The following is a 24,156-nucleotide window of genomic DNA, read 5'->3' on the forward strand; positions in this document are numbered from 1 at the left end:
CAGGGAGAAGTCCACACACTACACCCTCAGCCAAGCGTGCAGTTGAGAAACTTGATGGAGGAACATCCTCAGGTTCCTGTTTAGACTCTGCACAGGACTGATACAGAAACAGAGGAACTGAGGCATCTCTCTATCTGTCCAACCACACTCACTGCATCCTCCTCAGAGCTGTGCACCACTGCAGCCAGACTCACATCACCCGCTGCCTTTGCATCTGGCCCATGCTCTGACATCTCTTCAGCTGTAGACATATTTTTCACGTGATGGTGGGAACAGGAGTACAAAAGGAAATCAGTAATGATCTAAAGACTGAAGGCTACAAACAGAGAGAGAGGGCTAAAATCTGTCCTTTCAGGGAAAGGCTTGGCAGAACCCCAAACCTCAACATACATTATCAAGGCAAGGAAAGTAAATGGGGGGGGAAGAGATGATAACAGGGTTACAAACAGTATTAAGACAAATAATCAGACCTGCTTCAAGTGCAGTTCTCAGAGGAACAGCAGGTCAGTAAGAGACAGTAGATAAGCTATAAACAATGGCTAGACAATCATGCTGAGATGAGATAAACACACTTTCCAGTACCTAAAGGAGGCCTATGAGAGAGCTCAAGAGGGACTTTTTACAAGAGAGTGTGGTGATAGGACAAGGGGGAATGGCTTCAAACGGAAAGAGGGCAGGTTTAGATTGGATACTGAGAATAAATTCTTGACTGTGAGGGTGGTGAGGCACTGGAACAGGTTGCCCAGAGAAACTGTGGATGCCTCAGTCCCTGGAAGTGTTCAAGGCCAGGTTGGATGGAGCTCTGAGCAGGTGTCCCTGCCCATGGCAGGGGGTTGGAACTTTAAGTGATCTTTAAGTGATCTTTAAGATCACTTCCCACCCAAACCATTCTATGATTCTATGAAAACTCTTTTAGCAACCAATATTAGTTCACAGAAAAGATGCTGCTGCATGCTAACATTATCTGTATGCTTGTTTGTTTGTTTTAAGTACAGAGAAAAGAAATTAGGACTCCAGCAAACAGGAAATCGGGGACAGAAGGCCTCAGCATGAAAACACTCAACACATGCTTAAACTGTTCAAGTGATCACAGTGACACTGATAAGACCCTTCACAGGCTTAAAGTTAGACTAGTCCTTAAGTGCTTTATTGGATCAGAGCCTTGGGGTACATGAAGATTAGCAGAACAGCAAACTGAATGAATCATATCAGCACGTGTAAAACATGCAGGCACATTCAGAAAAGGGCCTACATTTCCTCCTCAACACAGTCTACATCTCAAAGGAGACAATGAATTTGAATTTTGAGATCAACTGCAGCTGCTCAGATCCGGTGATGCTTAGGACAGAGCTACTAACTATTAACATATAAGTGCAACTGCTGCAGAAAATAAATGCATGTATCCTTCCTTTGTCAGCAAACTGACTGAGCAGCTAACAGGAATAGCTGGAGTTTACAGAAGGACTTGAATGCACCCCAGAAACCAAGTTAATGAAGTCTTTGGATTCCCACCACCTTCAAGCTGCCAGAGATGTGCCTGGGTGGCAGAGTAAGGCACATGAATGGCTACAACTTCCACTAATAAAGTCTAACCAGAATAATGACAGAAAACAAACTTCCTGCTCATTCACTCCATTTACAGTTGTTACATCTGAGTACACCTAAATTTAAATAGTATAACCATTAAAAACCCCAAACATTTAGATACAACTTGGCTTCAGGAATATTAAATATTGGCAACTGTTAAGAACTACTGAATAGGCTAAAAGCATATGAGCATCTACTTTGTGGGCTATTTAGAACCATTCAGAGCCAAAAACGTTGACGGTGTACCAAGAAAATATCTGCTGCTTCAAGAATTTCTTCCTACTCTTGCATTCTTTTATTGAAGCCTGTAATTCACAGAGCAAATTGAGATGTTTAACTGTGAGCACCAGCTGGAAGGGGAAAGTCAAGCTGTGTAACTTATGCCTCGTGCTCTCTCTTCTGCTTGGTAATAACCAAGTAGAGGAATTCCCATCTGAAAATGCAGATCCTGGTTCCAGCACCTCTCGTCCTCACAGTCTTCAGTTTAGCCTCAGAAACAAATATTTTTCTGGAGTGAGTCTTTAATTGCCCATGAGGTAGAAAAAGCAAATACTTTGATCTCCTAGAGACAAGGAAAATTATCTGTCCTTTATCCTCTCATCCAACACTTGCCTTCTATTATGCTGATGGTGGCTTTCATGCGAGAAAAAGATGACTTTAACAATTAATTACTAATCCTATATTGAGACCATAGGAACTGTTATCCTAGTGAATGCAAGTACTCTATAGTTTATGAATATTCAATGTAAGACTCGAAAGACATGCTTAAATAACTCCTCCATTTTTATAAACACAATATTAACTTCTGGGGGAGCTGGGGGGAAAGGCTGAAGGCAGAGGAACCTACATCACCCGTGAATGGATGGGAAAAGATTTAGAAAATTCAAGTGTTTCAGGCCGATATTGCTGGTTTGGAAGAAAAGAATGCAGCTACAGCCAAACCCTGCCATGAGACTTTGATGGCCTATACATCCTACAGTGTCTCAAACATTTTGGGGACACTGATAACATGAGTCACCAGCACAGATATATATAACGCTGTAACCACTAGTATACTGACATGCTGTTGCAAAGCAACCCAAAATATTTCAGTCTCAGTCTCTCCAGCAGAATCTTTTTCACAGTTCAAAAATATTCTTTGTAAAATATAAAGAAAAAAAATTCTAAACCAAAAAAAAATTTCATCTAAATAAGTCCTGCTAGTTACCTGGCATTGCAAACATCAATGTTATTTCATATTTAATTTCCTTACATAACTGAGAACTGTTCATAATATCTGTAGAAAAAAATTGTTTCTATCACTTTCCACTTAAATAAACAGGATATCAAACAGCACTATTAGAGGCTAAATACCACTGGAAATACAGCTATTACCTAGCACCAAACTGTCATACTGTGTCAAAGCAGAAGGCTTTCCAAGTTCTTGATTAAATCCTCCAGAAGACTTTCCAGCACAGCATAACTACATCTCAGAGAGGAGCATTTAATTCCAGGATAGCTGGAATATTCTCCTGCAGGGCTCCACAACCCCAAAAAGAAAATCATGATTCCTTGGATGAGAGCAGGGATGAAGGTCTGGTATCCCACAGTAACTGAAATAACACATTACAGTCTCTCTTAAGTCCCAAGTCAAATGTGCCAACTCTAAACTGAATGACAGGCTGGGTTTCACTTTAGCTATCCCAAGCATGCAAAGCCTTTCAGACTCACAATCCTAAACATGTGTGCACCATACCACTTCCAGAAACATGCTTAGTAATATTACAGAAATATATATATAACTTTTGTGTGCCTGTGAAGAACTTGGTGAAGCCTAAATCTTCCTGACAAAGGCAGTCCTGCAAATCTATGCCTTACCAGGCAGAAAAATGTGTAAAAGAAGTAATAAGCAGCATACATACACACATACATACATGTCTCTCCATAACGAGATCCTTCTTGCCCTCCTTATCCCATAATAAACATTCACACAATCACCTCTTGATGCTGATGAGCAGCAAGAAGCATCTGCAGCTTCTCCAGCTGGCAGAGTGTTGAGCAAAGAGGCTGCAAGGACCAAGCCCAAAAGGCCATACCAGCAACTGTGCCCCAGCAGCAGAAAGAGAAGCACCTATGTTTTGGGAAAGCAAATGTTGCCTTCAACAGCCTCACTGGTGGAGTGGGGTGGCACACTGTTTACTTTCCCAAAAACACAAATGCAATAGAAGATATTCTGGAGATAAATTTTTGCATATATTTTGGTTTTTAGGGTTCTATCCAAGAGAAACAGGATTAGGGGATGAAAAATAAAACCAGAGGGAATTAAATGTCTGGTTTGGCTTGCAAGCATCACATTAGTTATAGGGAAGAATACTAGAAGGGGTTTTGATTTTTTTGTTTGGCTTTAGATATTTTGAGGGGAAACTGGAAGAGTAAGATGAAAATGGAAATTCCACAAGAAGATTTTGGTTTATGACATCACACATTAGAACTGGACTTTGCAGACGTAGGGTGCTGCACAGCTGCATGTATTACAAATCCCAAATAACAAGGGGTTACAACTGGATCCAGAATAGTCCCTGGATTCTGGGAGTCATTCTCTCCCACTCTTCCCAAAGTAAAAATAGCACCCCAAAATATCCCCACCTACACACAGAGAGCATGATCACCCTGCTATTTCTAAGTGTACCAAACAGTAAATGTCGACAATGTCTACCTGAAACTATTCTGGCAGTCTGGATAGTGCTCCCCCAAAGCACAGCTGGGGACAGGAGAGGTCACAGGGACAATCATGGTGGCAGAATGAACTAACACCACACTTGTAAGCCAAACAGTTACAGCTTTCCCTTTGTTGCAACGTAGAAGTCGCAATTATAGCAGCAACCAGAATGTAGCCATTTCTATCGGCATACACTTCCCAGCTTGGAAAGATTATAATTATTTTACTAGGCCAAAAAAATAAAAAAAAAGAAAGAAAAAGAAAAAGTAGTAACATGCTAAACTTCTGATTTCCTTCAAGATTTCCTCCAAAGTCTTTCCTGATATTTTCTCTTAGAAAGAACGCACATACATTCCTCATTTTGTGGAGTTTCTCAATGTGCTTTTTGTTCTGTCTTTCAAATACTTCTCTTGCTGCACATTTTGAAAAAACAATTTTTAAAACTCCAGAAATTCCCAGCTGCAAACCAGCCTTTTATTTTTTATCCCTGTCCTACCTATATTTAAACTACTCCAATGTAATAGAGCCAACCAAAATGATCAACAAAGGACAAATCGCTGCCAAACAGTGTCAGAGTTTCCTCTCACGTGAGCAACCAAACACTAACATGGAAGTAATTAAAAACACCCTTAAAATAGAAACATAAGCCCGCAATGCAAATTGCCAGCTCACAGCACAAGGGAGGGAAATCTTTTGGTCTTTCTTTAGTGACATTTTAAGCAATTAACACTTGTTTGTAGTCACTGTTCAGGACACAACCTTCAGGCTTCATGTTGACCAGTATTTCTCTAATTACTCAAAAGAAAAGGTTTGTGTTTTGCTCCTGACAAAACAGCTGTTCAGGCAAAGCATCCTTGGATGGGTTTTGAGTATTGTAAATAGTGTTCTGGGCAGACCATTCAAGTCAATAGCTTTTTCTATTAAGCACCACAGTACTCATCTGCAAAATACGTATTCTTCATCTCTATCACACCTGACATCTCCCTGGCAACCATCACTACACACTTGCAGTCAAAGGATAGAAAAACATTTGAGAAGCAGGCAATAACCTTGTGCAGGAAATGCTATTTTAAGAAACAACATGAAATACAGAGGAACTACGACATTCACCTAGCTTGTTTGTGGGGGTTTGTTTGATTGATTTGGGGGGTTTTAATTTGCGTGGCGTTTTTGTTTGTTTGTGTTTTTAGACCAACAGCAAAAGCAAATAAAATAGGAACTCAAGGGAGATGATTCTTTAAGGAAGCACTTCAAAGAACTTTTAAACAAAACAATCAGATACTGGTAATCACAGGGAAAACCTAATGTCAAGGTCTTGGATCAGATTCCCAATTTAAAACAGAAGCAAATCTTTCTGTTCTTGACAGCAAACAGAGTGGAGCCCCAGTCAGCCAGATCTGTAGCATCACTTCTCCAGTTCCTTTCAGCAGATCTGAACCAACAGGTTGGACCCCCTGCACTGCAGAAGTTTCAGTGCCAAGACTACACCAGACCAAGTGCTGGAGTTAGCTATAAATTAACTGATGACTTTATGTCAGAGAAAGACATGAAGAAAAGGAGGGTTGATTCAGAAGTCCAGGAAACACCTGGAAATCATCATTCTGCTTCTGCTTTATAATCTCACCACTTTCAGAGGCCACAGATTGTAGTCAGGACTGATGGGACTCATTTCTAACAGTACAGATTTAAGTTAAAATTGAAGAGGGGGAAAAAAAACCATCCCAACTTCTGCAAAAAAGACCAAGTTCAAATGGAGATTTTTTTGTTTCATTACCAAAGTATTTAAACACTACTTGTTTACAGCTGCTTACCATTCTGGCTAGAGTAAGCTAATCTCCAGGACAGTAATTCCTTTGTGGCCAAATTGTGGCCAAGATTCTGCTTCCTTACTCTCACTGCTGAGACCAATGTGAAGCTTTAAATCAAGCACAGTCAAATGCTGAATAACAGCTCCTGGTCTGCAAAGACTCTTCATAAAAGGAAACTCTACAGAGATTAAAAGTATGCAGTTTTCAGCTGTTTTCGTTAATTTTCTCAGTAAGGAAAAAGTGTCCCTGACTGACCTGCATATTTGGAATGACCATACACTAAGAAAAGTTAAAGTCACCTGTTGGAGACAATTACATAATTAGGATTCCAACGAAGTCCCACATTTCTTACTTCCAAATCATTTCCATTCTGCTATGTGTTAATTACTAAGGACATTTTTCATACTGGCATTGTAACAGTCCATAAGCAGGGTGCTGATGTATCAGAGGCACATAACATGCCAAGTCACATACCAAGGCGTTGACATCCTCAGTTTTGTAGATCAACATCCGGATCTCTTCTGGATCACCACTGAAAATCGCTTGGACCAGTGGCGGCTGGAAAAATAAAACAGAAGAAGCAGCATTACAGGTTTGTTTATTTGCTGCTTAAGAGGAGAGCATCTTATTCCTGCTAACATTTGCTAATGCTGCCCGCAGACGTTTTATGACCCCAGCAACAAATCACCAGGAGTATCTCATCAGTAAGAACCATCAGTTTGCTTGAGGATAAACGGCAATCATGGCATGTTTGTACATATAAGGAGTGTGTGTGTGTGTGCACAAACAGGGACCCCCATTAGAATGGCAACTTTCGTCAACAACATGCAATTAGCCCAGATGTTCTCCCTGGCATGTAAGGGGAAAACTAATTACATCAGATATTGCTGTATGTTTGCTGTTGGCACAGATTAATGGTCATGCAATACACATTTAGAAACAGAACATTATGCAGATAATGAATTTCTGGACAATTACTAAACATCTTGTGTTTTGTTTTGGTTTTGGTTTTTTTTACTGAATAAATATGCAACGAGCACAGTTAATTTTAACCACCCAAGAAGCGAAATAATTATCTTATTGTTCCAAGCCTGTTATTATGCTATTACGGGTCGGAATGCATAAATAAATAATCGGGCATACAGGAGAAACAAAGTGCCACACTCATTCCTCTGGCAGTGCTGGCGTCACCCGTCAGTGGGAGGGAGCTGCACGTGCTCAGCTGCCCCGTTACACGTCCAGAGCTGGCAGTGTCAGTCCTTCTGACTACGTTTGCTCTGGACCCCCAGCAGCAAATATTTGAGTTATTAACTGAGCTGGCAAGACATGATCTGCTGGAGTTAAAGAACAAAGATCTTGCTGCTGGAGATCAGAAAAAGAAGGGGACAAATTGCAGAGATGCCTATCCCCTGCAGCTCAAACAGGAGACGGCCCCACTTCCACCATGACCCCTCCTGAAGGCAGTGTGTGCCACCCCCCAGCCTCACTGCCCACCTCCAGGTTCTCTCATGATCCTGCTGGCAAAAATAGAGTTTGTGGTGCCATGCAATCACCAGAAGCTAAAATAACCCTGCAAAATGGAAGCATGCATGCCTACTTAAGCACATAAAACCACAACAGTTTTTGAGACTCTGCAGAATTTAACTCTCTTGTAAACAGGTTCCCTCAAAATTCACAAACAAGCTGAAAGAACAAAGAAAATACCATTTTCTCCCTATGTTTTCACTGCAAAATTCATCATGTTCAAATGTGGAAAATACATTTCTAAGTTAATGATGTCTATTTTAAGACATATTAATCCCTCATGTCCTTGAGAAACATTCACACTGGAATTTAATTCTTGCCACTCCTCCAATGGAAAAGGGACTAAAGCAGCATCTCTTATCACAACTCTCTGCAGTCTTAGGGATTGTTGAGGATGTTTGAAATAAGAAAGAAAGAAAAAATTAGCATTTCACTTGACCTATTTAGCATGCTTCCTTCCCAGCCCATGTCAGAATGGCCAGAGACTATTCCCCATGAAAGGATGCTCAGTCTTTTCCCTTCTCTCCTAACACTAACAGCCACAAAGAATCAGTGACTGTTTATGAAATTACAATGCTTACACCAAAATATTTTCATTTCATGTATGTTTATTGTAGTACTTAAATTTTAAAAAAAAAAAAAAAATAAGAGGAAAGCAGAGAACTCCTCGATTTCAAGCTGAATGGCAACACAACCCAGTGGCCAAGCAACAAATACTCCCAGTAGCTTGGATTGCACTCTGAACTCATCTGCAGGTATGCCCAGCACCCAACAAATGATATCAGCCAGGTTCTGATGGCATTTCAGCTGAGACCTCAGAGACAGGTAAGAGAAAAAAAAAGAAAAAAACCCTCAAATTCCAAATCTATCTGATCTATTAAAAAAAAAAGTTCAAATGCTGTTGCAAGTGACATTTTTCTTTTAAAAGGGAAAGAGTAAAGTACTGTGCATTGTTAAATTACAAAAGAGAGGAAGATCTACAATAAGACACTTTGACCCTTCATCCCTCTGCCAAAAATCTGAATCAGACACTTGGTTCTACAGGAAATGCTTGACCTTTCTAATTAGCACCAGTTACTTAACACAGAGAACAGATTGCTGATGACACTGTATTCTTTAGACTTGTAACATTTATAAGATCCTCATCTCAATTTTTGCCCACCACACCATGGTTACATCTACCTGCAGTTCCTTATATCACACCCCAGTATTTATTTTGCCTCTGAAACAGGTTCTAAGTCTCACACCACTGATAAACAGAACCTTTGCTGACAGGAGAAAGTTGCCATATTCCCATAACAAAGGCCTTAGTCCTTCGGCCCTTTCTCCCCATAAGATTTACCTTTTAAAAATAATTACAATAGAATATTTCACTGCTAATTGTAACAGCAAGAGACAGAAGCAATGGGGAACAATCAGAGCCTGCCATTGGAAAGGACAGATAACACCAGTACAGGTTAATAACCATCTTGAGTCACTGCTGTGCAGCCTCCAGTTGGCCATTTTCCTAATTTACTACATCATTACTCCACTTCATTTTCCAAGGTATTAGTTTTGAAGGGAGGCACATTATTGTCAAGGAAGTTTTATTACATATTAAGACGTGTTTCTAGGTAAGATGCTCAGTCAAGTATAATGCCCTGCTTAGGAAAAATATGTCAGAAGTCTGTTGCAGTGTTGTTGCTGCAATTTGAGGTCAGAGCTGAGAACATGCACCCACATCCATCAGCACAGTGGAAAAAGCAGTGCTCCACTCAGCAGCTGACAGTGATGGAACGGAGCTTGTGCAGTTACGTACACATTGATGATGGATGTCCAGTGACCTGAACAGATTACTTCTTTGATCTTCACTGATAACCACACTCATGCATGAATGACTTCATTTAACTTTTTTTTTTTTAATTCCTAAAGTGTAGATAAGGACCCTTCCTAATTATCAAAGAAAGATAAGGTATAGTTTTGGAAATGATTTCTAAAACCTGGGACATTATTAAAGGGTTATTTCATTTACAGAAATAATTTGCTTTAAAATTCTCTAAATTCAGAAGTTCTTAAACATTCACAATGAATTAAAAAGCGCAAGCACAGAGCATGTTATATAAAACTATTATTAGAATTAAGCAAGGGTGCAGGGTTTTGGAATGATGAACAACTGTTTCATCATCTCAGCTCTCTGGAGCTTCCAAATTCTTAAAGAGAGTTTCAGCTGGGAGTGTTCACATTTTTTTCTGAAAATATACCCCAGCAGCTTTCCATGTTACTTTTTCTACAGAGTTATTATGACAAGTACAAAATTTATCAACAGGTTTTATTAGACTGTTTATTACTGTGTGCTGAAATAAGCATTTTAGTAAAAATAAAATTTTACCTGGAGACATCTTCCAGTGTTGCAACATACCCCTACCTTTAAGGCGTATGGGGCTATCACAAGGACTTCAATCCACCGGGGAAAATTAACTTGTTGAACTGAAGGCACAACAATTATTTCAGCAACAGAGAACTTAAACCCACGTGGAAGAATGTCCTGTGGCTCAGCTGGTGTCCCCAGAGCCAAGCCACACTGACAGAGAGTCCAGCACTGGGAAATTCTCCTCCACAGATCTGGCAGCACAGGCGAAAGCAGAGACTGTTACCAAGTGGCACTGACAAGTCTCTGAACTGCAGATGAGATGCAGTATTTAAGGGACTGCCTCAACTATAATTTTAATTACTATGTCCAAAGTGGGTGCTGAATCTCCTAGCAAAGTTAGTGTTTCTGTTGAGCAACAAATAACTAACATATATTAAATATTTTACCTTGATTTTAGACATCCTGACTCACTAACAAGGATTTGACAAGAGCTAATGGTAGATAGGGAAAGGAGGATCCATTGCCATGCCAATTTGATATAATATACTGTCACTTGGGTCTTGTGAGTGAAAAGAAGTTATATATTGATCCTTTACTAGCTCAAATTGCATTACATCAAGTTCCTGAACTAAACACTTATATATATCCATGTATTCATTTCTCTTTAACTAGCAAGGCAATGGAGCAAGACACACAATCATTTCAAAGGGGTATTGATTTTGACAATGTTTTGCCAAACACCTTTTTCTGCAGGTACTCCCATTAATCAAGATTACAAGGTTGTCTGCAATGTCATGTCACGTACATACATTTCCTTCCACTGTCACAGCAGACTACTCTTCTTAATTTTAGTTTAGGATCTTCTCCCTCTGAGCATACAGCACATGAATATCTGAAATACTGTTTTAACTTACAAGTCTGTATTAGTGAACAGCCATTAACTGGATTTCTCTTCATTTTCAGAGTGCATTTCCCTGATGCTCAGTATTTATACAGTTCCATGTACAGAAATTACTCAATACTAACAATTTTTAACAGGCCTTGTAGTCTATTTCATTTGCATCAGGGGTTAGCCTTTTACTGTGTTGTGGGAATTTATTGCTGGGTAAATACAAAAAGAAGTTTGCTCTTGATTTGTTATTTCAAAGAGTGCCTTTCTGTTATTGGAATTTCTTATACTGACTTCTGACAGCAAAGTACTTTCACAGAGCTGGTATCTGGAGAAGAATGCCCTTGGATGGTTGCTAAGGGGTGTTTCAGAGCAATTACAGATTTTCACAGAGCAACTTGTCCAAGCTACTGAAAGGCCAGCAGAGAGAACCAGATCTGTTAAATAGGGTATCCTGGTTCTCTGGAAGCACCCTGGTAAACTGACAGTATTGTTAAGTGAGTGAATGTTCTTACCTGGGGCATTTATACTGAGCAGACCAATAAATACCCTGTGCACTGCAACATTTCAAATACGGCAGGAAAAAAAAACACAAACATTTCAATTCATTTAATTCTATCTTCTTCTGTCCTTCCACGTTTTGCAGGCTAGGCACATGATTTAAGGATTGCACATCAATCCACTACAGAAAGGACAGCATGTGTGCCTACACCTGGCTACTTATTTCAATTTGTTCCACCCTGTTTCAATGCTCAAGGACCAACAAACTCACGTGACACACAGAGGTATTCAACAAAACACAAGTCAACACTCCCCAAAGCAAGAAAAGCTCTGTGTAGATGGCACTTACAAACTGAGAGATCTTTGTGGTGTTTTTAGGCTGGCATTTAAAGGACACTGTGCTCTGACACTTTCCCTGGACCAATGACTTTATAACTTGCTGCCATGCTGTGCTCTAAGTCATTTAGAAGGATGTAATGGGCATTTAAGTTTCATTGCAAGAAGTGTTAGTTTTTCCTGTAATGGCTCCCCATTTCCCTTTATGTCATTTCTAACAGCTTCTCCAAAACCTCAGGCTGCGTTCATCCTTCAGACCGTAAAAACAACTTCAGCACCAATGGCACAGGGCACACAGGAGCGGTGGAGAATCGATCACTGCTTCATTTGCTGTTATGCTCTCTTGAGATTAGGAAAAAACTTATATATAAACTGGAACTAGAGCATTTATTTAGCTTCAAGAGCAGCTTTGTACCTAAACTTTTTAAAGACAGAGGAGCTGGAGGGGGCTCTCTGCATTTGCCTGGATAACACAGGATCCTGAACCTGCCCACAGCCTCAGCGCTGAAAGCCTGTCCCTCCAATGATTTGATTCAAATGATGATTGGCAACTTCATCAAAAGGCAAAGCAATGCTCAGTGACCAAATGGAAGATACCCCAGTGCAAACCTGTGGCTCCCGGTATGGTCTGACCCTGAGGGACACGTACTGAGTGTCACCAATGGCATCAGGCGAGGATGTCTGCAAGGACAGCAGTGTGGTACAGACAGTGTCTGTGTTCAGTGCTTTCTCCCCTCCCCTCAAGATTAGTCAAATGCTCAGTAATGCAGAAGTGGTTCCTAAGTAATTTTTCACCAATGTCTGAATAATTCATACAATGCTAACATGGTCCATAGGTAGTTTCCTCTTAGGTATGCACTCAGCCTTTCCCACTGTGGCTTTGCAGATGAAGACTTGAATATTTGCTGAAATACTTGGTGCAAAATTATTGAAATATGGCAATTCTAACATGACCATCAGATACTGCCTTAGCTGGCAACATTACAAACCTGAGTTTAATCACTGGTGTACGTCGCTAATTGCATGACAATCACAAGCAAGCAGCTACAGAAATAGAGCAGCTCCAGCCTTAATCTGCTGGATAGCCAGGCAGCTTGTGCAGGCTGCAAAGCCTCGGGGCAGCATGGTCCAGGGGAGGACCTGCATCCTGGGAGGATTCCCACCCCTCCAGCTGAATTCAGCCCAGTGCCTGGTATCCAGTACTGATCAGGTTCAGAGGCTGAAAGTCCAGCCTACCAAAACCACCCTTTTCCATCTTGTGAAGGGAAAAGCCACATCACCACCTTTAGGTGAACAAGTATATTTGCCAAAACCCCCAGGTTCTCCTTCACTACTGATATTGTACATCATTAGGGGAAGGGAAAAGTAAAATCACTGGCGAAGGGTTAAAGTACGTAGTAACAGCAAAGATGTTTGAAACAAGATTGTTCAACGATAAGCTGACAAACACCTTGCATTAAGGATCTTGTTTTGAACATTGCTTACACTAGGTTTGGAAAAGAACAGCCTGAACTGCTTAGAGCATGGCTCAACCCTGAAAAGGGAGCAGGGCTGTCATGACACATCCTGCATCACATGCTTTTAAATGATTTCCCCTCCGATCTCAGTTAAGCCTTTGCAATGACAAACCGGGCTTGAGACTGGAAACCCAGGCTGTACTCCCACAGGCTTCTGGCTCTCTCAGCCCTCTCAGCAGGGCCCTGATAGCTTTTGCTTACACCCCACCCACAAAACTCTGTGTCTCTGCCCAGACAGGGAAGACAATAGATCTGATTCTATAATTACACATAATCACAAATGATTGTTTAGTAAGTGATGTGCAAACCAGACTATACTTCAGTGCACTTTCCCATCAACACACTTCTTGTGAAGTAGCAAGAATAAACTAGCTTTACACCCCTGCCTCCCCATCACCCCCTGCACTCTCCTGTTCTGGCCATTTCTGTGCCCAGCCCTTTCCTCTCTTCTGCTCATCTTCTCCAAGAGGTTCAAACCTTGGCCTCTCTCTCTGCTGCCCCAGTTCCATGCTGCTGGAGCAGGGGAGTTGAAGTCCTTGGGTGAAGCCCACCTGAACACCTTTAATTGCAAATACTCACTATCAAACACACACTTGTGTTTCAAGAGAGAAAGAAAGAAAACAAAAATTGAAACAGCTGAAACTTCAACACAACATTCATTTAGTCAAGCCTACATGATACTTAAAAAGGAAAACAGTCAGGACTGACCCTGCTTGTGCAATGCTGGATCAGGCCTGGTATTTCTGTTCGCACAATTTCTGATATGCCATTCTGCATGGTGCAGAACAAGCCTCTGGCAGATTTATTTCTGGCTGTTAGCTTGGCTCCAGATTTTGGCTGCCTCCCATTTTTCATTATGAAGCCTATCAACTGCCCCAAGAATCGCTTATGTTTCCAGGTGAAGCGAAGGTTACATCCTGCCGTTCCTGGAATCCTGAAATTCCTCTACACACCAAAAGCACTGCATGTTGCTCGTGTTTTGTTAAACTTATCAGGTAAAGGCACCAAAATAACTCATGGTCTGTTAAATTTAGCTCACTTCTAAAAAGGAAAAGAGCTAAGACTGTTTAATTCAGCTTGCCCGGTGTCCTTCCCCTTCATTCTCATCAGTCTTGATTTAAGTGGTGGGGTTTTGTTTTAGTTTTGGCATTTGGGTTTGGGGTTTGGTGGGGTTTTTTTAAGTGCCCCCAGATCAGACCAGAAAATTAGATAATAAATACTGTCCTACATTAATCAAGTGGAGAGAAACTCAGCATGATGCAGACTAGTTAAAATAAGAAACCTTTTCCAAATGAGACAAAAATAAACATAGTAGCATAACATTTCCTATATTCACCAGCATTTGTTACCCATTTTAGTGAAGAAAAGTCTACCACAGAGAGCATAACAAGGTTTTTTGGAACACCTACAAAGATGGAGGATAATCGATCTAATGGTACACTGAATTTTTTCTGTCCTCTTGAATTTGTTCAAAATTTCTTGGGGTTCTGTCTTCATACAAACTGTGTCCTATGTAACAGTATTTTGTTGTGCATCAGTGACATCATTAAATAACAGTCATGGATTGTAATGGCACTACAAAAAAAAAGATCCAGTTCTTTTTAGGCGTTCTCAGCAGTGAGTGCTGCACTACTTATCCATTTGAGTACTTCTTGTCATACCTGTATTTTGTCTCAGAGAGCTTTTATCCTTTTTTTTCCCCCCTCCCCCATAATCCAAACATTTAGGCAGAAGCAGAGAAGGAGTCCTGGCACCAAGGCAGTGTTTCTGAACAAGAACATAGCAGAGAGTAAAATCTCTGGGGACATAAATTCCAGCTGGTGTAAATCAGCTTAAGAGAACTCCCTGGTGAGACGCCTGTGCCACGTTACACCACCTGCCTTCCAAAGGGCCCTGCATTTTCTCCCCACCAGAAGTACGGCTGAGAGGTGGCCAGGCAGCACAAGGCTATGAACCTCAAGAGAAATAAAACACTCAGCAGCAGAACAGAGCACCAGCAACCCCAGTGACAGGTCTGCTCCTTGCCAGACATTTCAGAATAAAACAGTCAGGGGAGAAGCTCACTTTAAAAAAAAAAAAATATATATATATCAACTCTGCCAAAAGCTTCATTTCCTGCTTAGTTATCTTCAAACACATTTCAAGCACACCAGCAATTTTTTTTTTTTTTAAACCAATTGCTTAGGTGTTAAATTCCACAAGCAGGAAAAAAAGAAGTTACCAAAACTGATTCTGTGTGCAGGGCGGACAAACAGGTTCATGCTGGCTGCAGCTGTCAAACCCAACCTGAGACATCTCCTCTGTTCAGTGGCCCCACATCCTCTGGAGACCGCTGATATCCTGCCTTTACCCAACCCTGCCAGCAGCAATGGCAGCCAAGTAGAAAAAAAATAATAAAAAAAAAGAAACGGAAATGCTGCAAGTTTATCTTCCTTTAGTTTATCACTTGTGAAACCATGAGTTACCCCTCCTCATTGCAAGGCAAGCGTGTGCAGGGACTGCTGCACACACTGCAGCTGGTTTAAGCAACATTTCCGTACTCCTCCTTCAGTGCAGTAACACAGCGAGACCTGCCTGTCATCTGGCAGCCTGGACACTCAACAGCACAGAGAAACAGTCCAGTCTATCTCTTACTCTGCTGTAATTAAGTGCTATATCTGATATATACAGCATGCATTGATACTCATCACGTGCTCTAATAAAAACCCTTTCAGTTTTGGAAAATGAAGTTAGAGTGGCATCCTATCCTGTGACATGTTACTCGGTAAGATTAGGACTTCCGCTGGTTAGCAGGGTCTGGTTTATGTTACTGTGCACACAGAGAAGGCAAATATGAAACAGAGAGTGCCACAATAAATGTGTAGATACTTCTGAACTACAAGAGTGACACGAGGACGTTGGAGGGCAAGATCAGAATTTATAACCACCTTGACAAATTATACAAACAACCGGGCTGGAAGGAAGAGTAGGACACTGTTCAGTACGGAGGAGAACACAGCGTGCCTGTTGGTGAGAAATCCAGAGCTGTTACACAGCAGTTCTGGGTAAGAAAGAATTTGGGACTGCAGTTTACTAACTGAACATAACTGAACAACATTATGAAAGAGGAAGAGACTTAAAATAGGATTAAGACTTGCAAAACACACAGCAGTCTTGACACAAGGTTCAGTACTGCTTGGGCTGTGACTGCAGGGAAACATTTAGTCTGGGGCAGTCTTTAGTCTTTAGACTTGAAGACTAAAACAGAGCTCTAAAACATGATTTACAGGGAAAATCCAAACAGATTGGAGCTGCTCAGCATACACAAAAGAAAATGCAAAGAAACATGAGAACAATTTGCAATACATAAAAGGTTGTTACTAAAAGAAATCATCTGTTTTCCCATCCAAGGCATACAGAGTTTGAATGGCTACACACAAGGAGGATGAGTTTCTGCTCCATTAAGGGCAACACAAACCAGGGCACTGGTTACCAATCTGGCTGAGTTACAAACTGTGAATTGTAGAAGACCATATTTTAAAAATAGACCTAGTCCAACAATCACTGAAAGTCAAAGGTATTCTTTTCTGCAGGCTTCAGTAGGCAAGAGATTGAACTTATGAGAGCAAAAGAGGCCAAAATTCACACCACATTGACATAAACATGAAGGTTAATACAAAAAGGATAAGCTAGAGTAGAAATCAATAATTTTATTTTTTTTTCCAAAAGTTCAAGGGGAACCTAATGCCTTTGGGTAGAAACACACCTGGCATGATTCCAGAAGAATTTTAGATCCCATCTCATTCATTCATCAGAAGGTAATTAGTTTTTTTCACATGTGCTCATACACAGATATTAAGGACATATATTTTGCACTCACAATCTCACATGTTCTTGAACCTCATCTTCCTCTTAGCAGTGATCTGCAACACTTCCAAGGTCCTGCTGTCATGGGTGTCTAAACCAAACCTCAGACAACAGCAGATCTCCAGGGTTATGAAAAGAACATAAGAGACTGACAAGACATTTTAGGCACTTGAGCATGATCTAAAACATTGTACCATTACCATTATATTACAGGTGGATCTTGCTTGGGTTCAAGTAACTTCCCAATTTCAAATGGGAAATGTCAAATACACTTAAAAAGCCATTAAAGACTAATGTTGATGTTTCCTGATTTCTCTTACAGGGTCATGGGTTTTACACTGTGCTTGAAGAGCACCACAGTCAGTTATTACTGTTTTCATAAAACACTAAAATCCTTTGCAGATTTTAGTCGCTGGTATTTGCTTTTGCATAGCTAGTATAAAATTCAGATTAAATATGTTTAACTATTGAGGCTGATGACAGCGTTATTTCCATTAATAGAAGAGTAACTATGTGTGAACATGAAAATCAGTTCATAACAGCATTTCATCTCTTTCTTTACATTAGGCACACTACAGTTGGCATGGAGCTCTGCTCAACAACCAGAGCAGATGTTTTACCTCTGATTTGAATCTGGAAAAGATTAACAAAGTTAGCTTGATTCAACACATCCTGATAATATGCTTGTACCTTCAACCAAACTATTGAAGCTGACAGGAAAAAAAAATAAAAATCAAGCTTTGCTGATGAATGCAGTGTCAGGTAGCCAGGCCAAGAAAATGAAATGGAAATTTAAAAAGGTTTCTAAATTGTCTTCACTTCAGAAAACAATTTAGTGTCTTCTTAGCATGATGCATCTGACTGTGACAAATCCAGCAGCTTCAAAATTACTTTGCACAGCCACAAATTAAACAGAAAGATGAGCCTGAGAGTTATAATGAGTCTTTCTTCCAACAAGTTACCATTACTAGTTCTGAGCAGCTTTGTCTGGATACCCTCTGGAAAGCCTGCAAGATGTCTCTGAGACAACCCCATGCATTAAATACATCTCCTTATCTGGGAAAAGTTAACCTTGAATGCAAAGCATCAGCCAGAAGGGTAAGCATATCCATCCTTGCCAGATGAGGAAGTAGGATACAAATCTTCTTCATTCTATTTCTCCTCAGGTAGCTTCCAGCCATGGTCCCAGTCTCGTGCTGAAACCCTTCAGTATTGAGAAGGGAGGCAAGACAGAGGCTCAGCGCCCCAGCTCCCAACACTAACTGATTTTGTACATGAGCTGTCTCTTCTCTGCTGCTTCCAGTTCCTACTGCACAAATCAAGCAGTTATGTTGGCAGTCAGACACAGCCCAGCTATGTTAGCACCCTCTCTCTGTCCACATCTCACCCAAACACACTCATCCTCTCTGGTCCGGGGCAATTGTTGCCCAAAGGGAGCTTCCTCTTCTAGAGACAAAGGCTCGGTGTGGGGGTGCTCAGCCACAGAGTGATCGTCCTGGCAAAGTCAAGGCAAGCCCCACTCATTCTTGAATAGTCTCATTAGAGCCTCTTTGTAACAGAGGAGGGCAAAAAAATCATCCAGTGACCAAAAGAAACACAAGAGAGGGAGGGAGTGCAGTCCACTTCAGATGCCCTTCTGCAAAACAAGGTGCTCAGAAAAGCCAGAAAGATGGGGGAAATAATACAGTTTTTACAAACACCTTTTTAGACCCAAACTGCAGGTGCCATCCCTAACCCAAACCCCATTTTTCATTTTGCTACAGAGCCCATAGCTTATTAAAGCTGAAAGTTAGACTTGCATAGCTTACATTTCAGCCACTAATTCACTTTTTGTGAGCTATTCCACTTCAGTAGTGAAAAGCTCACTATTCAGTGTTGTTGTCATGCACCATGAGTCTGATACCAAAAGGAACGCTTGCAAAAAGAACACTTTCAAGCTTGACAAAAACTAATTAGTTGGTTTCTTTTTATATTAAAACCCAAAAATTCCATGTCTTGCGTCTCTAAACAGAACCGCTCATGATGTCCTCTCCAGCTCCTTCAGGAATATTCCTGTATTACTCTTGTCAAATTTGTCCCAGTAAACATGCAACCTTACTACAAAATAAAAAGCAAACCACCACCACTTAATCAGCTGAAGCATGTAACTGCTTGCTGTCAAGGCAGTGGCAATGTGCTTAACATTCATTTTTGTCTGTGCTGTTAAGCAGGGCATTATTCTCTACCTCTCTCTAATGACAACAGCAGAGAGAGCTGGTGACAGCTTGATCAACTGCCTAATGAGATCCGGAAAGCTGAATTACAGTAACCTAGCTAAATGATAAAGCCAAAACAAACCAGAGGATTTCCCAATCCAGTCTGACTGAAATTTTACGATTCCTTGGCCACCCACTTTGGCCACACCGTGGATGCCTGTGGTATTTGAACGCTTCCTTTTAACAGAGAGCTCATCAAGTGGTTTTGCCCATCAGAGAAGAGGATGTTTGAGGAAGAGCACAGGAAACATGTCTGCACTGCCACTACTTGTCCCACATAGCTTCTTTGAAAATGAGATGTCTTTCTGGGATCATGCTAGGGGAAAAGAACCCCATGCATGACTTCAAGAAGAAGTAGGTATTGACCTTCTAAATCCCACATAAATGACAAAAGGGTCTGTGGAACCAAATTAGGATCTAAATGGATCTCCATTCATTTTCATAGATTTTTACAAGTGACTCAAGTAATGCATCAGGAACTAGTGAGATCTGAGAGCATCAAAGCCAGGCCCAGGTTTAGCTCTTCACTTGCTCAACCCTTTTTCAACAAACTGGTTTGGTAAACCACTGTCTTATTTTTCTGTCTGGTGTATCCATTCTCAGGCAACCCTGCCCCTCTGATCTGCTAAACAGAACAAATCTCTCTGCATCTCACAGCCTCCTTCTCTTAGACCTTGAGAAGCTTTTGCCTGTTTTTTACAGAGATGACCCTAATTCAAGACCTTCTCCTCTTTCTCTGATGTCTTGTTTACACTGGTGTATGGAGCTCACCACTCACTGGCTGCCAAACACTTCAGAACAGTATGCAGAAAAATAGTCTTGCTGTGCCCCAGACCTTCAATTTTTCAGAGCAAGACAAACAAAATACATTGAAGGGCCACCTAACGCTGTTCGCATTTAAGTCGGTGGCAAAAAATTTTGAATGAAGCTAAGAGACTGATAGCAATGTTTGGTGCTTTTAAAAACCCCAAGCACAGGAAGCTGCATCATCTTTCAGAGGGATGGAAAAGTTTTCAGAAGGGTGGGAAAGGCTGTGCCATCTCACTATCTTAATTCACCATGATTGCAAGGAGTATTAAAAAGGAAATTAAAAATAGGAAGTAGCCTGTTCCCAAAAGCCTGCCAAACTGCTTTCACTGAGAGTTTTGCGTAGGGAAGTCCTGGTTGCAACCTCCTTATGTAGGGTCCAGAACCCTTTCTTCTCTGGGGTGAGATGAGGAGATGACAGTTTTCTGCACTATCCGCAAAGTCTCACGGACAAACTGAAACTACGCTGTAAACGGGACCTGCCCAAGGGGAACTCAGTCCCAACGCACTGAGCTAAAAAGATGGTTGGCAGAGCCTTAAGCCACGGAAACATGGTGACATGAACAAAAAAGGTGGATATATCCTTCTCCATCCCGGTGATAAGCCTGTATGGATTATTTCAGGCTCATTAAACACAGGCAGAATCTCAGGGAAGTAACCAGAGAGGGGAGGGAAAAGCAGCAAATTTTTCTTGCTGAGGACAAGCCACCCATGGCACCTCCTGCTTTGGATTAGCCGGCTCTGCGGTCAAGACTTCTGATCTGACTGGACCAAAACTGGCCCCTCCAAGCTTCAGCAGGAAGAAGCTCTCTTGATAGATGCCTTGAGTAAGGCATTTCCAGCAATCTCATTTAGAACCTAATTCAGACTTCTAACTTGCAAGCTCAATATCTCATAAAATTTAGAAGGTGAAATCCATACAGCCAGAAACAGCTGAGTGAAACACAGGAAATCTCATCCCTATGACTCTCTCATCCCTATGCCACAGCTTTATGTGGACCATGGGGACAGACTGTATGTTTCTAATGTATTCTAATCTCACTCCAGTTCCTCTCATGCCTGAAACTGTTCGGGTCCTGAAAGCATTTTAAGTATTTATGCCTTGAATCTTATTTCTGTCTCTGCAGGAAGAAAAAAAAAAAAAACTCAGCTCCAAGTCATGTTAAATATTTGAACAGAATTCTACAAACCAAGAATAAGACATTTCTAATCTAGGTCATCTTATAAAGATATTACAGTGTCACCATGCTAAATTTCTACTCTCTGATACAGAGCTGCCACTAGTTAACTTGCTGCACTGACACAGATTCTGAGAAGAGCCCCAGGAAATACTTTAGGCTGGATTCTGTGGAGAAAGAAGAGCACAAATCACGTTTTTAAATGTCTGTACCCAACCTCACCAGCCCACTCGGTTTCAGATAATGGAACCACACAATACAGCTTGCTCCTGTAGGAAGTAACAACTGATAACATGCCAGCCTTTCTGCAGTTTTTCACTGGAGTGCTATCTGAGTCCAGCTTTCATTCAGCTTTCTGTATTAAGAGAGCATAAGTTGGCTGCAATGCACTCTGAGTTTGCTAAGCACTGTTTAGCAGAGATAAGGGGTGAAGTAAATCACAGTTGGATGTCATTGATCAGCCTCCAGCCACACTCCACTCACTCTGGATATGTGCAGTTACCTTCCATCCCAAGCCAAAATATTCTTTGCTGTGCAAATCCTACATTTCTCCATCTTCACAACTTGCTAAGCCTTTCTTATTGACCAGCTTCAACTCCTTTCTCCTTCTCTCCCAGCAATTAATGTAGAATCATAGAACGGTTTGGGCTGGAAGGGATCTTAAAGATCATCTCCTTCCAATCCCTCTGCCATAGGCAGGAACACCTTCCACTAGACCAGGTTGCTTACAGACCCATCCAACTTGGCCTGGTAACACTTCCAGGGATGGGACATCCACAACTTCTCTGGGCAACCTGTTCCAGTGCCTCCCACCCTCACAGTCAGGAATTACTTCACTGGATGCCAAACTGATCATTCCTGCTAAGGTTTCTGAAGGCTAGAACAGCATGGGAGAGGAAGAGGCCCAGAGAGCTATGATATTGCAGGAAAGAATCAGTGCTGCTAAAGATAAATCAGAGACAAATATTGGAAAGTAAAGAGGAATATATCCTGTGTTCTGCCTCATTTGCTACAAGCCTGAGAGTTTGTACATGCTGAACCAAACAAGCTCTCTGATGACCACCATCAGTGCCCTCTGCAACTTACCCCTGGCTACAGTCTCAGAGATACTGATTCCACCTTTCCACAGTAACATCACTTGGAAAAGATTCATCCTTTGTAAATGACACAGCACCCCAGTTACATCAGCGGAACTTATGGGAGTCGAGTGCCCAGTTAATCACAGCTAATCAAAAGCCAGGGCAGAAGACCCAGGCACTGAGGAAGCATTAAAGATGAACTGCTTTAGGGAAATTTTATGCACACTTAGTTCCTGCTGCCACGATAACACTTTATTTCTGTTACCCTCATCTGCAGTCCTTAGACACCACTGCTCATTTCCACGCTGGCCTGCGCTTTGAAAACCCAGCCTGAGGGAAAGCTGAGAGGCTCAAGGACTTGTCTTCCCTTCCTTCCTAAGCAGCTGGCCCTTACTCATGAATTAGTCCAAGGGATTAGTGATTGCTCCCTTCCTAGCACAGTGCTGTCTTACATCACACCGAAAATCCCACCAGTGCCCTCGCTCACACAGGTGGCACAACAATGAACATACTGCTGGGGGAAAACTATCCTCCTGCCCCTTCTCCCCATGGCACTGGTTCAGAGAGCTCAGCAGGGCAGCGAGGTGGTCTGCATCCCTAACACCCACACTGCACAGGGTCTGCCACTCAGGTACCCATTACCACAGCTGTCAGTGCCCAATATCCCCAGAGCACAACACATAGCCCATATCTACCCAGACAGCACCACATCAGACAAATAACCAACCATTTTTCAGAGCCACAGGACACATGAAGGAAGGAAGGAAGCAAGGAAAGGAATAAGTAATTTTACTGTGCTATAGGTACAGGTGGAAATCACAAAATCAAAGAAATACACATCGATTTTAATTTCCAAAACTTTTTAACCATAGGTTGTTTTTTGCAACTGTACCTCACAGAGTTGTCAAAATCCACTGTCAGCCGTGGATTCAGCAGTATTTCCAGGCTCAGAGTGTAATTCTGGAAGCACCACATTGTACAAACAGTTTGGTCACCAAGACATCTGCCCAACACGAGACTCTGTCTGTAAGCACCATTGCACTGCCACTCTGAGCCATGAGAGCAATGCCAAGTGGCAGGGAACTCTCTGTAGCCTCCCTCTCACATGGGATTCACTGATAAAGTCCCGCTGTAGGAAAAAAAGGGTTAATTAATCTCTTTAAAGAACTATAATTAGTCCGACAGGAAAGTCAGTTCTGTCTTCCTGATTCAGCGACAGCGACTGCCAAAAAGTCTGCACACACATGCAGGGAGGGCAGATACACACAGCCTTCAAAAGCAAACCTGCTCCAAAACCTGAACTGACATGAGGGACACAGGCTGACTTGTCTTTAGTAATCTTGTTTATAAAGTATAATGCTTTGCTTATTTTGTTTGCTTTGTTTTTTAAATCTGTCTAGGAAAACCAAACTGTGCCATTCCCAACTCTTCTGCATCAGTGCTGCTTGAATTTCAAATGCAGATGATTATTTTGTTTTTCTTTTCCAAAGACCCAGGAACTTTAGTATTACGCAATTACAATAAGTGGATTCTAAATAAGACATTCAAAAATTCAAAAATTATCAGTTCCTGTAGTTGATATATACAGTTTGCTTTGTAGAGTTAGTTGAATAAAACATTAAAATACAATACTGGATGAGTTTTACAATGCCTTTTTTTTCCCCATGCAAATTTAATTTCATTTATCAGTTCAACCTCAAGTCAGGAGTTCAATATTTAGTTCCTATATTTAATTATATTTTCATTTCATCATGGTCTTTTCCAGATAAATGTTTAATCAG

The 24,156-nt window shown here is 41.3% G+C and overlaps 1 protein-coding gene across 12 annotated transcripts in view; it reads right to left on the bottom strand.

Moving 5' to 3' along the window:
- The window catches only part of ANKRD44 (ankyrin repeat domain 44), a 133,993-nt gene that overhangs the window by 67,637 nt on the left and 42,200 nt on the right, over window positions 1-24,156 (bottom strand). For all 12 annotated transcript variants that reach the window (XM_050339774.1, XM_050339772.1, XM_050339773.1 and 9 more), the window contains exon 2: window positions 6,568-6,651. In XM_050339774.1, coding sequence (XP_050195731.1) covers window positions 6,568-6,651 — 84 coding nt within the window. The remainder of the gene's footprint in view (window positions 1-6,567; window positions 6,652-24,156) is intronic.

This window comes from Myiozetetes cayanensis, unplaced genomic scaffold, assembly GCF_022539395.1.
Source record: "Myiozetetes cayanensis isolate MyiCay16 unplaced genomic scaffold, myiCay2020 scf9, whole genome shotgun sequence".
Classification (NCBI taxonomy): domain Eukaryota; kingdom Metazoa; phylum Chordata; class Aves; order Passeriformes; family Tyrannidae; genus Myiozetetes; species Myiozetetes cayanensis.